Here is a 13428-nt window from a genome sequence, read left to right as displayed (position 1 = left end):
AATGATATGATCTTATTCATGAAGTTGTAAGGGGTTAAGTGAAACTATGTTTATGAAATGTTCAGTCTAGTATTTTGGAACATTATGGTGTTTCATAAATGCTATTATGAGTGGTTATACTATAGAGAGATGAATTTATCTACATAGTCCTGTTAACTTCTACAAATGAATGTTAAGAATAAATGACTCCTAAAAGGAAACCTTGTACCCTATTGGTAAGAATGTAAATTGGTGCAGCCATTATGAAAAAAAAGTATGGATGTTCCTCAAAAAATTAAAAATAGAATTACTATATGACTCAACAATTCCACTCTGTGTATATTATTGAAGAAAATTAAATCACTGTCATGAAGAGATATTTGCACCCTCATGTTCATTATTCACAATAGCCAAGATGTCAAAAAACCTAAGTGTCCATGGACAGATGTGTGTGTATACACACACACACACACACACACACACACACACACACTCAGCCATAAAAAAGGAAATCCTGCCATTTGTGCACCATCTGGTCCTGGCCTTTTCTTTGTTGGGAAGTCCATAAGATTCTTCCAGGACTGGTCATGGAATAGCATATCTGCAGCCCATCTTGGCAAGAACCAGAATCATTATTACCTTTTCTTCTTTCTGTCTTTCCCTCCATTCTCTTCTTCTGGAACTTCTATTGGGTCTATGTTAGGATTTTTCAACTTATCTTCCAGGTCTTATGTGACAGTTTTAAAACCTGAGTCCCAGGTTTTTTGACACTCCTCTATTCAAAACATAGGGCCTATGTCCCCTCTGCTTAAATCTGATCTCTGACTGCTTGACCAAAGTCCAGAAAGTATGATGGAAGTGGTATTTGCTCTTGGACCCCAGCCACCATGTTATAAAGAATCATAGACCATATAGAAAGGTCACATGCAAGTTTTCTGGTTGACTGCCAGCATCAATCATGAAAGGGAAGTCACCTCCAGAATATAGTAGCCCATAGTCACATGTCACCCTAGTTTTGAGCCTTTCTATCTGAGGCATCATAGTAAAAACAGTCCATCCCTATTATGCCCTCCACTGAATTCCTGACCCACAGAGTCCATGAGCATAGTAAAATGGCTGTTTTATGTCACTCAGTCTTGGGGTGGTTTGTCACATAACAATAGATGACTATAACATTGTTTACTACTCTTTCATAATTTATATTTTTGTTCTGTGCTATTGATGAATTTCTTAGTTATATACCAATTTACTAATTTGTTCTTCAATAGAGACCAGGCTAAATTTTATCCCATCTGCTAAGGTTTTGTTACATGACTGTGTTTCATTTTTCAAATTTCTAATAGGCTATATTTATATCCATCTACTTTTATTTCAGTCTCTTTTTTATTCTTTCATAATTCATTGTCCATTTTTTATGTAACTCCTGAATTCATCTCTACAAGTACCTTTAAGTTTTATTTTGAATACTACTGTTTTTAAAATGTTGTCTTCTTTTTACTTGTTCTTCCCACCCATGTTCATCTACTAGACCACCCAAACATGGTCTAGAACCAGGTCTCATAACAGTGATCTGGGTTTCTGGTGCAACATAATACTAAAGATAGTACAGCTGACTTCATTGAACCTGCTGATTCAGTACCTAGTTTGTGTCTGAAACCTCCATAGGTCTGAAACCTATTATAATGTATAACTTCAGGGATCTTTTGGTAGTGGTGTTTCAACCTTTTGTTGTGAACATCTTAGCTCCTGGCTCTAAGCATTGACCCTGACTTTTATTCTCCATCTTTCATGAAGAACATTTTTTCTCCGGATAGCCCATAAGAACCAAACTAATGCCAAGCAATACCAACTTTCGATCCTGTAGCCCAACAATGCAAGGGTTTTATCCCTGTTCACCATTTTATGTTTGTTCCATTTCTGGTTTTGCATTTTAAATTTTCCTGTTTTTAATTGTTATCTATAATTTCTATGTCTAGAACAGTGCACAGAAGTATAAGCTTGCTTCATCAACTTAGCCAGAAAACCCTTGTTATTTTTACTTTTTAATGTTACTTTTAAGTGTTAAGTAAATATAACCAATAGTTTAATGGTATTATTTTAAAATGTTACATAGATTTGGAAATTAAGTCAAATTTTTAGTTGAAGAGTAAGTCTCTGATAGTCATATACTTCAACTTCATAGAAAATAGAACTTTATATGGGAGAATTATATGGATAAATTCTGCTCCCAAGAATAAGACAAACTCATCTTAAATGGAAAATAACTATAACAATAAAATACACAGACATGACAGAGGAAGCAAAACATTTATTTTGGGGAGATTAAATAAAACCAGACCAATTCCATTTCTTATATATCTGTATGTCTAATTTCAGCATATAAATATATTTTAAATAACATCTCTATTATATATCTTATAAATATATAAATATGTCTACATAATAAAATTTAAATTTTTCATATTTTGATATCTATTTACTAGTAATAGTTTTATGACTATATGGGCATTTAAAATGAAGTTAATGTAATTTTCATTTAAAGTTAAAACATCATTATAAATAAACCTTAACAGGATTAAAGAAACTTATGCTTGTTTAAAATAATCTAACATAGTGTTATAAAGAAATACTAATTTTGATCAAAATGTATTTATGTTGATAATTCCAGGCCTCAAAATATGCTCTTCATCCTAGAAAAGATGGTTTGCTGAACAACAAAATAAATAATGATAGTATTAGATTATAATCTAAATAATAGAGTAAATATCCATGAGTCCATATATAAAGAAAGAACTAAATAAATAATAAATGGGGGAGAAGTAACAAGTTTTTCTTACTGAAAGATTTCAATTAATTAATGTAAAGGAATCAGGGAAATAGAAAATCATCATTCAAATACCACAGTATTAATTACCGCAGGGAATATCCAACAGTGGATACTAAAATTAATAAGCAAAAGTTTAAGCAGAAACATATTTGCATAGTTTCAAAGTGTCTGTTCTCATGTATTTATTAATTACAAAGGGAAAAATAGCAACTTTACAGTGAAGAAACTTGGCAGGTATTATCTTAGTCAAGTGATCAAGATTAACACTACTGAACTGTTCTCTTAAAAATGGTTAACATGGTAAATTTTGTTATTTTTTTTTACAATAAAAAGGGATTAACATCACCAGTTAATATGACATATTGACATCATGTGCCCCTTGATATGAAGCACTGATAAGGACACAATATCATTCCTGTGGTATTCTTCCCAATAATGCATAACATCAATCTAATCATGAGAAAACAAAGACAATCTCAAATTGAGGCATATGTTTGTTAACTAAACTTATTGTAGTAATCATTTTACAATATACATAAATCAAGTCATTTTTTCTGTGTACCTTAAAGTTATACAGTTCTCTATGTCAATCATTTCTCAATAAAACTGAAAAAAAATGAGGGACATTTTTCAGATACTAACTAGTATTCCTCAAAAGTCTTGGGGTCATGAAAGACAAGGAAATGTTAAGGAACTATCATGGGTAATAGAAATTAAGGAAACATAACTAAATGTATTGTGGGATCCTGGATTAGATATCCTTAAAAAGAACAAGGACATTAATGAAAAAAAAAACTGGTAAAATTTGAATAAAGCCTGCAATTTAGTTAATGGAATTATACAAAGGTTAATTTCTTAATTTTGATACCTGTGCTTTGGTTATGTAAGATGTTAACATTAAGGGTAGGCAGGTGAAGGGTATATGAGGACTCCATACTATTCTCACAGTTTTATATCTAAAATTATCTCATAATAATAAGTTTTAAAAGAGCTTAAATTCTTTATAACTTAAACCTTTTAGTGGAAATGTAGATCTATGTGCATTTCAAAGTGAAACAGGTAACTGAAGCAACTTGTCCAAAATATTTAGATATTTTTTATTAAATACTTATCAGGACCTTTTTATACAGGAGCACTTCAAGGCATTTGGTTATAGCTTTGAATAAATACAAATGGTTCTAATGTCACTTGACATTTGGGGGAGAGTAAGTGTCCTAATTATTTCCATTCTTTGTGTTAATTTGCTGATGGAAACCTGGACTCAATCTCAGCTGGTATATAGTTCTCTCCAAATACAAATAGTTCAAATCATACTCAGCATATTGATGCAGAGTTGGTCTTAGTTTTTAATCATCAGGTACAATTGAACTTTTCTTGGGAGCTTTAAGTCTGAATAAGAATGAGATTAGAACATCATTTATTTCAATAGTTCCCAACCGGAAGTAATGGCAAATTATTCACTTGTCTAAGGCAAAAATGAAAATATAATGGTAAAATACAATTTTCATAAAACCATGTTTTTTTTAAATTTAAAGGATAGTTCCTTTATGAGATTGTTGTCTTACCATTTTAAAATATCATTTTTTAATGAAATAATGGTATGAAATGATGGGTTTTTTACATTTGAATTTAATGTTCATACATGGAAATATAAAAAGTTGACAAATCTACTTTTATTTGTTATGTGTGTGTGAAGTGTACTGCTGTTTGAAATTCAGTCTTAAAATCACTGATCTGCATCATTTTCTTTCCTTATCATTGATATCAAACCAGGCTCCACTAACTATGTTCACATCATCCAATGTAATCAGATACAATTATGTCATCAAATGCAGTTAATCCAGTGACTTATAGTTAATAATGTTTTAAGTAATTACTACTTACCCACAAAGTTAATTATATGTCTTTTCTTTCTTAAAACCTCTGGTTTCAACATGCCTTAACCAATCCTAACCCAAATACACTGGAACACAAACTGTTCTATGTTTTGTGCAAGAAAGACCTTGACTCCAATGAGCAAGATTATATCTCAATTTATGGAAAATACTTAATATTGATAAGACAATTTACTGATATTCTGCATTAGTCTCATCTATTCTCAAAATACTAAGAAAAAGTGTTGAAGTCAGGATAGGTTACACCAATTCTGCCTTAAGCATCTCTAACATTTTAAAAATAACTTAGCACTAATTTTTAGTATATCCTGACTACTAAGTCAACAGCCAAGTGGTACCATTAGGTATCAGTCATAATTCCAAGAATAATGCTTACATCAACAAATATGATCTGGTATGTTTCAGAAATATTTTAGAGGTACTGTTCTACCCTTGGAATTCTAGGTACAAATATAGTGCCCTCCTGTGCAGGACATATCCTTGTGGGTCTGAATTTACACACATTTGTCTAAAATAAGGCACATAATTAAAGCCTCATGAATGCAGACTTTTTTTTTTGCTTCTAAGTCACAGTTAGTAGTATTAATAGCATCCTTAAAATATGTTAATGTCTTAATATTGGTTTCTTTAATTTTAGAACGAGAGAACTTAAAATAGCTTATGAAGGCAAACAGTGATGATTAAAAAGAAGTCTAACTTCTGTCCCTACTCCTTTTCTTTTAAAAAAAATATATTTTATTGATTTTTTACAGAGAGGAAGGGAGAGGGATAGAGAGAGAAACATCGATGAGAGAGAAACATCGATCAGCTGCCTCCTGCACATACTGGGGATGTGCCCGCAACCAAGGTATATGCCCTTGACCGGAATCGAACCTACACCTTTTCATTCTATGAATGCTTTGCTAGGAAATACAATCTCCCAAAAACGGAATCAGGAAGAATCAGAAAACCTAAATAGGCCAATAACAAGTGATGAAATTGAAGTAGTAATAAAAAGAAAAACACCTCCCAGGACACAAAAGCCCTGGTCCGGACAGCTTCACACGGGAGTTTTACTAAACATTCAAAGAAGAACTAACACTTATCATCCTCAAACTATTCCAAAAAGTCCAAGAGGAAATAACACTTCCAAGCTCTTTTTATGAGGCCAGCATTATCCTAATTCTAAAACCAGATAAAGACACTACAAAGAAAGAGAATTATAGGATATTGATCCCAGATGAACATAGGTGCTAAAATCCTCAACAAAATAATAGCAAATCATATCCAGCACTATATTAAAAAGATCATACACCATGACCAAGTGGGATTTATTCCAGGGATGCAAGGCTGGCTGGTACAATATTTGCAAATCAATAAATGTGATACATCACATAAACAAAGTGAAAGACTGACAAACTAACACCAATTTTTGATAAAAACTCTCAGAAAAGTGGGAATAGAGGGATCATACCTCAACATAATAAAGGTCATATATGACAAACCTACAGCCAACATCATACTCAATGGACAAAAACTAAAACAATTTTCCCTAAGAATAAGAACAAGACAGGGTTATCTGCTTTCACCACTCTTATTCAACATAGTATTGGAAGTCTTAGTCACAGTGATCAGACAAGAAGAAAACATAAAAGGGATCCAAATTGGAAAGGAGGAAATAAAACTGCCATTATTCGCAGATGAAATGACATTGTACATAGAAAACCCTAAAGACTCCACCAAAAAAACTACTAGATTTAATAAATGAAATCAGCAATGTAGAAGGATACAAAATTAATACCCAGAAATTGATGGCATTATTATACACCAATAATGAATTCTCAAAAAGAGAAACTAAAAAAAATCCATTTACCATTGCAACAAAAAAATTAAGATACTTAGGAATAAACTTAACGAAGGAGGTAAAAGACCTGTATTCAGAAAACTATAGGACGTTGAAAAAAGAGACAGTGAAGATATAAACAAGTGGAAGAATATACCGTGCGCATGGATAGTAGAATTAACATAATTAACATGTCTATACTGCCCAAAGCAATCTATAGATTTAATGCAATCCCTATTAAAATACCAATGGCATATTTCACATATCTAAAACAAATACTCCAAAAATTTATATGGAACCAATAAAAACCCGAATAGCTGTAGCATCTTGCAAAAGAAGAACAAAGTTGGAGGGATCACAATACTAGATATCAAGTTATACTACAAAGCCACTGTAATCAAAACAGCCTGGTAATGGTACAAAAACAAGCATATAGACCAATGGAACAGAACAGAGACCCCAGAAATCAACCCAAGCCATTATGCTCAATTAATATTTGACAAAAGAGGCAAGAGCATACAACAGAGTTAAGACAGTCTCTTCAATAAACAGTGTTGGGAAAATTGGTCAGGTACATGCAAAAAAATGAAACTAGACCACCAACTTACACCATACACAAGAATAAAATAAAAATGGATAAAAGGCTTAAATGTAAGTTGTGAAACCATAAAAATCCTAGAAGAAACCATAGGCAGCAAAATCTCAGACATTTCTCATAGCAATACATTTCCTAAGGGAAGGGGAACAAAGGAGAAAATAAACAAGTGGAACTACATCAAAATAAAAAAAGCTTCTGCACAGCAAAAGAAACCTTCAGCAAAATGAAAAGGGAGCCCACTGTATGGAAGAACATATTTGCCTATGATACATCTCATAGGGGGTTAATTTCCAAAATATATAAAGAACTCATACAACTTAACAAAAGGAAGACAAACAATCCAATTAATAATGGACAAAGGACCACAATAGGCACTTCTCCAAAGTGGACATGCAGATGGCCAAGAGACATATGAAAAAATGCTCCAAGTCACTAATCATCAGAGAGATGCAAATTAAAATGACAATGGGGTATCACCTCACACCTGTCAGAATGGCTACCATCAACAAATCAACAAATGACAAGTGCTGGCGAGGATGTGGAGAAAATGGAATCCAAGTACACTGCTGGTGGGAATGCAGACTGGTGTAGCCATTATGGAAAACAGTATGGAGTTTCCTCAAAAAATAAAAAAAAATGGAACTGCCATTTAACCCAGTGATCCCACTTCTAAGAATATATCCTAATAAACCCCAAACACCAGTCAGAAAGACTGTATGCATCCCTATGTTCATAACAATTCAATTTACAATAGCTAAGATTTGGAAACAGCCCAAGTTCCCATCAGTAAATGAGAGGATTAAAAAAAAAAAAAAGCTGTGGTACATGAAATACTATGCAGCAACAAAAGAGAAGGATCTCTTATCCTTTGAGACAGCATGGAGGGACCTGGAGAGTATTACGCTAAATGAAATAAGCCAGAGAAAAAGACAAGTATCACATGTCTCACTCATATGTAGAATCTAAAAACAAAATAAATTGTTGAGCAAAATAGATTCAGCAACATAGAATCATAGAATGGACTGTCGAATCTCAGAGGGAATACAGGGATGGGTGGGCAAATGGGATATTCCTAGAAGTGGGATCACTGGGTCAAATGGGATTCCATTTTGAGTTGTTTTTTTAAAAAATATATTTTTATTGATTTCAGAGAGAGGGAGAGAGAGAAAGAGAAAGAGAGAGAAAGAGAGAGAGAGAGAGAGAGAGAGAGAGAGAGAGAGAGAGAGAAACATCAATGATGAGAGAGAATCACTGATTGGCTGCCTCCTGCACGCCCCACACTGGGGATCGAGCCAGCAAGCAACCAGGCATGTGCCCTTGACCAGAATTGAACCTGGGACCCTTCAGTCCGCAGGCAGGCCGGTGCTCTATCCACTGAGCCAAACCAGCTAGGGCCATTTTAGTTTTTTGAGGAAACTCCATACTGTTCTCCACAGTGGCTGCACCAGTCTGCATTCCCACCAGCAGTGCATGAGGGTTCCTTTTTCTCCACATCCTCGCCAGCACTTGTCGTTTGTTGATTTGTTGATAATAGCCATTCTGACAGGTGTGAGATGGTACCGCATTGTCATTTTGATTTTCATCTCTCAGACGATTAGTGACTTTGAGCATGTTTTCATATGTCTCTTGGTCTTCCTTATGTCTTCTCTCAAAAAGTATCTGTTTAGGTCCATTGCCCATTTTTTTGATTGGGTTGTTTATCTTTCTTTTGTTAAGTTGTATGAGTCCCAAGAAACTAGAAACACCAATCAGAAAGGATATATGCACCCCTATGTTCATAGCAGCACAATTTACCATAGCTAAGATTTAGAAACAGCCTAAGTGCCTATCAGCAGATGAGTGGATTAAGAAACTGTGGTACATCTACACAATGGAATACTATGCTGTGGTAAAAAAGAAAAAAAAGAAGAAGAAGAAGAAGAAGAAGAAGAAGAAGAAGAAGAAGAAGAAGGAGGAGGAGGAGGAGGAGGAGGAGGAGGAGGAGGAGGAGGAGGAGGAGGAGGAGGAATTCTTACCATTTGCAACAGCATGGATGGAACTGGGGAGCATTATGCTAAGCGAAATAAGCCAATCAGAGAAAGATAAATATCACATGACCTCACTCATTTGTGGAATATAATGAACAACATAAACTGATGAACAAAAACAGATCCAGAGACAGAGAAGCATCTATCAGACTGTCAAACCTCAGAGGGAAGGTAGGGGAGGGTGGGGATAAGGGGGAGAGATCAACCCAAAGGACTTGTATGCATGCATATAAGCCTAACAAATGGACACAGACACCAGGGAGTTGAGGGCATGAGTGGGTGTTGGGGGGTAATAGGGGGGATAAGTTCACATATGTAAATACCTTAATCAATAAAGAAAAAAATAAAATAAAAAAAAGAAAAATAAAAAATAATTTAAAAAAGAAGCCTAACTTGTGCCCCTACTCCATTTCATTTTATGAGTGATTTGTTAGGAAATAACTCTCTCTCAGTTTCCATGTCATCCCTTCAGAATGCTCAGAGGGGAAAATGGCTTAAAACCTAATCTGGTAACATCTGAAAATGTATTTTTTCTTAAGTCCACTTAATTGGTATTAATGAACTCTTTTTCCTTTAATATCTTTTTATTTTGTAGTTGTTCAATAGCACTTGTTAACTACAACAAGCTTAATTTATTATTTTATCATCCACTCTTCATTCCCCACATTCAAATAACTGCTCTCTGATAAGGAGTGCGATAGACATCTGTGTAAAAAGAGAGGTTTGGGACTTGCCTAAGATTCCTAACAACCATTTAGAAATCTACATCTAACTTAACTCCTTTTATTTTATTTTATTTTTAATTAAATTTATTGGGGTGTCATTGGTTAATAAGATTATATAGGTTTCAAGTGTACATTTCTATGTTACATGGCCTGCTGAGCCAAAATCAAATCATCTTCCATCATCATATATTTGGCCTCCCTTACCCTTTACTAACTCCCCATCCCCTTCCCTCTGGTAACCACCATACTGTTGTCTGCATCTATGAGTTTCAGTTTTATATCCTACATATGAATGAAATCATATGGTCCTTAGCTTTTTCTGACTGACTTTATTTTGCTTAGCATAATATTCTCGAGGTCCATCCATGTCATAAATGGCAGTATTTCATCTTTTCTTATGGCTGAATAGTATTCCATTGAAGAACATTCCTGAGTTAAATCTCTTTCGCTTTAAATCTGCCCTATACTCACATTTGAAAAATAAGTCAAATCCTTTTTTTCCCTTTATCCTTCCTCCCATCCAATTATCTATGAGGACCACCATTCACCAAACATTTGCATGATTATGAATAATGGTATGCAAGATGTTGATTCAAAGATATCTCTACTCATTAAGGGACAAAAATCTAGAAATTTCTGAGTAATGATAAACTATATTTCTGTTTCTCAAACCTAATTGCTTCCTGATACTACATCACAACTAGAAGCCAGTTTTCTTCCCTACATATGCATACCTTTCTATTGGAAAATAATTTAAAGGTAAAATAAAAGGATACCTTTATGGAACTAAGCATTTCTAGGGCCAGCACTAATGAACTTCCAGGGGAGACATGAATATTGGCTACATATAGTCATCAGGTACTCGGGCATGACCCTCTGACCCCAGAGATCTGTTCCTATCAGCATCTGGTGGTACACTGGAGCCAGCCTCTGTTTTTACCTCTCCAGTGCCATGGGGAAAGGGGAAGTTGGGCATAAAGCGCTTAAGAAACCGAAACTCACTAGTGCCAGTGCCAGTGGCTGAGCACACTTCATAGGGACAAGGCTGGGATAAAGATCCATGGGCTCCTCCCTGTACCAGGTGGTTAGGGAAATTACAGTCATCATAGAAATGCTCTTGAATTGTGATCTTTTCTCTATACTTAATTTTCTGGTAGATGTGTATAATGAAGATCACTGTGACAGAGAGGAGAAAGAGAAAGGAAAGCACAGCCAGAGAAATGACCAAATATTTAGTGGATGGATTTACCATTGCAGGATGCTTGGATGGATCCCGGAACTGCAGATAGGGCTCAGAAAAGCCATCTACCAGCAGGATGTTGAGTGAAGCAGTAGTGGAAAGAACTGGTTGGCCATGATCCTGAACAAGAATGATAAGTTTCTGCATCATGGGGTCTCTCTCAGATATCTGCCGCAGTGTGCGGATTTCCCCATTTTGTTGTTGAACAGAGAATAACCCGGGGTCACTGGCCTTAAATAGATGATATGAAAGCCAAGAATTCTGACCCGAGTCACCATCCACAGCCACCACCTTAGTCACCAGGTAGCCTGCCTCTGCAGACCTGGGCACCAGGTCATTGCAGGGCAAGGTGCCATTCTGCAAGGGGTACAAGATCATCGGGCGGTTGTCATTGTCATCCAGGACCACCACTCGGACAGTAACCTGGCTACTGAGTGATGGGAAGCCCCCGTCGGTTGCCTTTATCACAAACTGAAAATCTTGAATGGCCTCATAATCCATGGTTCTCAGAGCATAGAGCTTCCCGTTGTCTGAATTTATGGAGATGTAAGCAAAGACTGATAGGTCTCCACTTTTCGGAGGCAGCAGAGAATATGTGACTTGGGCATTCTCACCCAAGTCTAAATCCTCAGCATGGACTTTGCCAATGAAAACTGCAGGGCTGTTGTTTTCCCGGACAGTCAAGATGTAGGAGTCCTCCCGAAACACGGGGGGGTTGTCATTAATGTCAGATATTAGCACCTCTATTACAGTCTCGGTGGACAAATTGGGTGGTCCGGTATCCATGGCAACAAGGGTGATGTTATAGCCTGAGACCTCCTCCCGATCCAAGCCTCTGTGGGTGACCAGCGAGTAAGCATTCCGGAACGTAGGCTTGACTGCAAAGGGAAGGTCTTCTCTGAGGAAGCAGGTGATTTTTCCTCCCACTCGAACGTCCCGGTCTCGGATGGAAAAAAGGGCCACTACAGTTTGTAGTGGGGAGTCCTCAGGGAGCGGGCTGGACACAGAGGAGACAGTCACTTCCGGAGGATTGTCATTCACATCCACCACTTCCACCAGGACTTTGCTGTGGGCAGAGAGACCTCCTCCGTCGGTAGCTTGAATGTCAATGTCGTAGGTTTCAATCGCTTCAAAATCTAGGGGCCCTCTCAGTCGAACCTCCCCGGTTTCAGAGTCAATCTGAAACGTCTGGAGAATTGCTTCTGGGTTTTGAGCCAAAGAGTACGTTATCTCCTTGTTGGAGCCCTCGTCTAGGTCTGTGGCAGTCACCGCGGCCACCAAAGAACCGTTGGCGCTGTTTTCCGGCACCTGCGCGCGGTACACCGGTCTGGAGAACTGGGGCACGTGGTCGTTGACGTCCAGGACCTCCACGCGGATGTGGGCGGTGCCAGACTTGGGCGGGGACCCGCCATCCACCGCCGTAATGGTCAAGTTGACTTCAGGGTGCTCCTCTCTGTCCAGGGGTTTATCCAGCACCAGCTCGGCGTATTTAGGCCCGTGGCTGCGGAAGCGAGTGTGCAGGTGGAAATAAGCGTTGGCGCTCAAGGTGTAGTTCTGGAGGCCGTTGAGGCCCACGTCCAGATCCTGGGCGCTCTGCAGAGGAAAACGTGAGCCCAGGGGCGTGCTCTCGGGAATCTTTAAAAGCGGCTCCTTGTTTGGGAAAATCGGGGCATTGTCGTTGATATCAAATACCCTGACCTCGGCACGGAAGGACTGCAGGGGCTCCACCAGGACTATTTCAAAGTGCAGAACGCACGGGTCGGCTTTGCCACACAGTGACTCCCGATCCAGTTTCTCCTTCACGAACAGATCCCCTGTCTTGCGGTGGAGCCGGAAGTGCAGTTTGTTGCCCTCGGAAACCAGCCGCGCCCCGCGCGCGGCCAGCTTCCCTACCTCCAGCCCCAGGTCCTTAGCCACGTTAGCCACAAACGAACCGCTCTCCATCTCCTCCGCCACCGAATAGCGGATGGTTGCCTCACCCCCCACGGAAATGCACAGAAAAAGGAGAAGAGACCCCACTTGCCTGCTTTGCAAGAGTTTCCTGCGCACAACCGCCATCCGTTTTCACAAGCGCGCTCTGTGCAGCGGCCACCACCTGTTGCGGATAAACTTTCACTTCTCTGCAGGTTCGCGAAGCCGCAGCTCTTGGCTTTGCTGCCCTCTAAGCGCAGCTGAGCCAATGGCTAGCTCAGCCCTGTAAGCTGTTTTGCACCTGGAAGAAAATTTGCACTCCCCAGACTATCGAATGTATTAATAGGTATGTTCTCATCCAGAGAGTCAGGTAGAGGTTGAAAGTTTGTTGCCAAAGCGACGGC

General features: G+C 37.8%; 1 protein-coding gene across 1 annotated transcript; it reads right to left on the bottom strand.

Annotated features, from left to right (window-relative positions):
* Positions 1–10714: 10714 nt before the first annotated feature.
* Positions 10715–13171, bottom strand: PCDHB1 (protocadherin beta 1). The gene has a single exon (XM_008141226.3). The coding sequence runs from the start codon at positions 13169–13171 to the stop codon at positions 10715–10717; it is 2457 nt and encodes an 818-aa protein (XP_008139448.2).
* Positions 13172–13428: the final 257 nt, after the last annotated feature.

Source organism: Eptesicus fuscus, chromosome 6 (assembly GCF_027574615.1).
Source record: "Eptesicus fuscus isolate TK198812 chromosome 6, DD_ASM_mEF_20220401, whole genome shotgun sequence".
In the NCBI taxonomy this organism is placed as follows: domain Eukaryota; kingdom Metazoa; phylum Chordata; class Mammalia; order Chiroptera; family Vespertilionidae; genus Eptesicus; species Eptesicus fuscus.
Note: the sequence above shows the minus strand (reverse complement) of the source record. Positions and strands in the feature narration are given on the sequence as shown.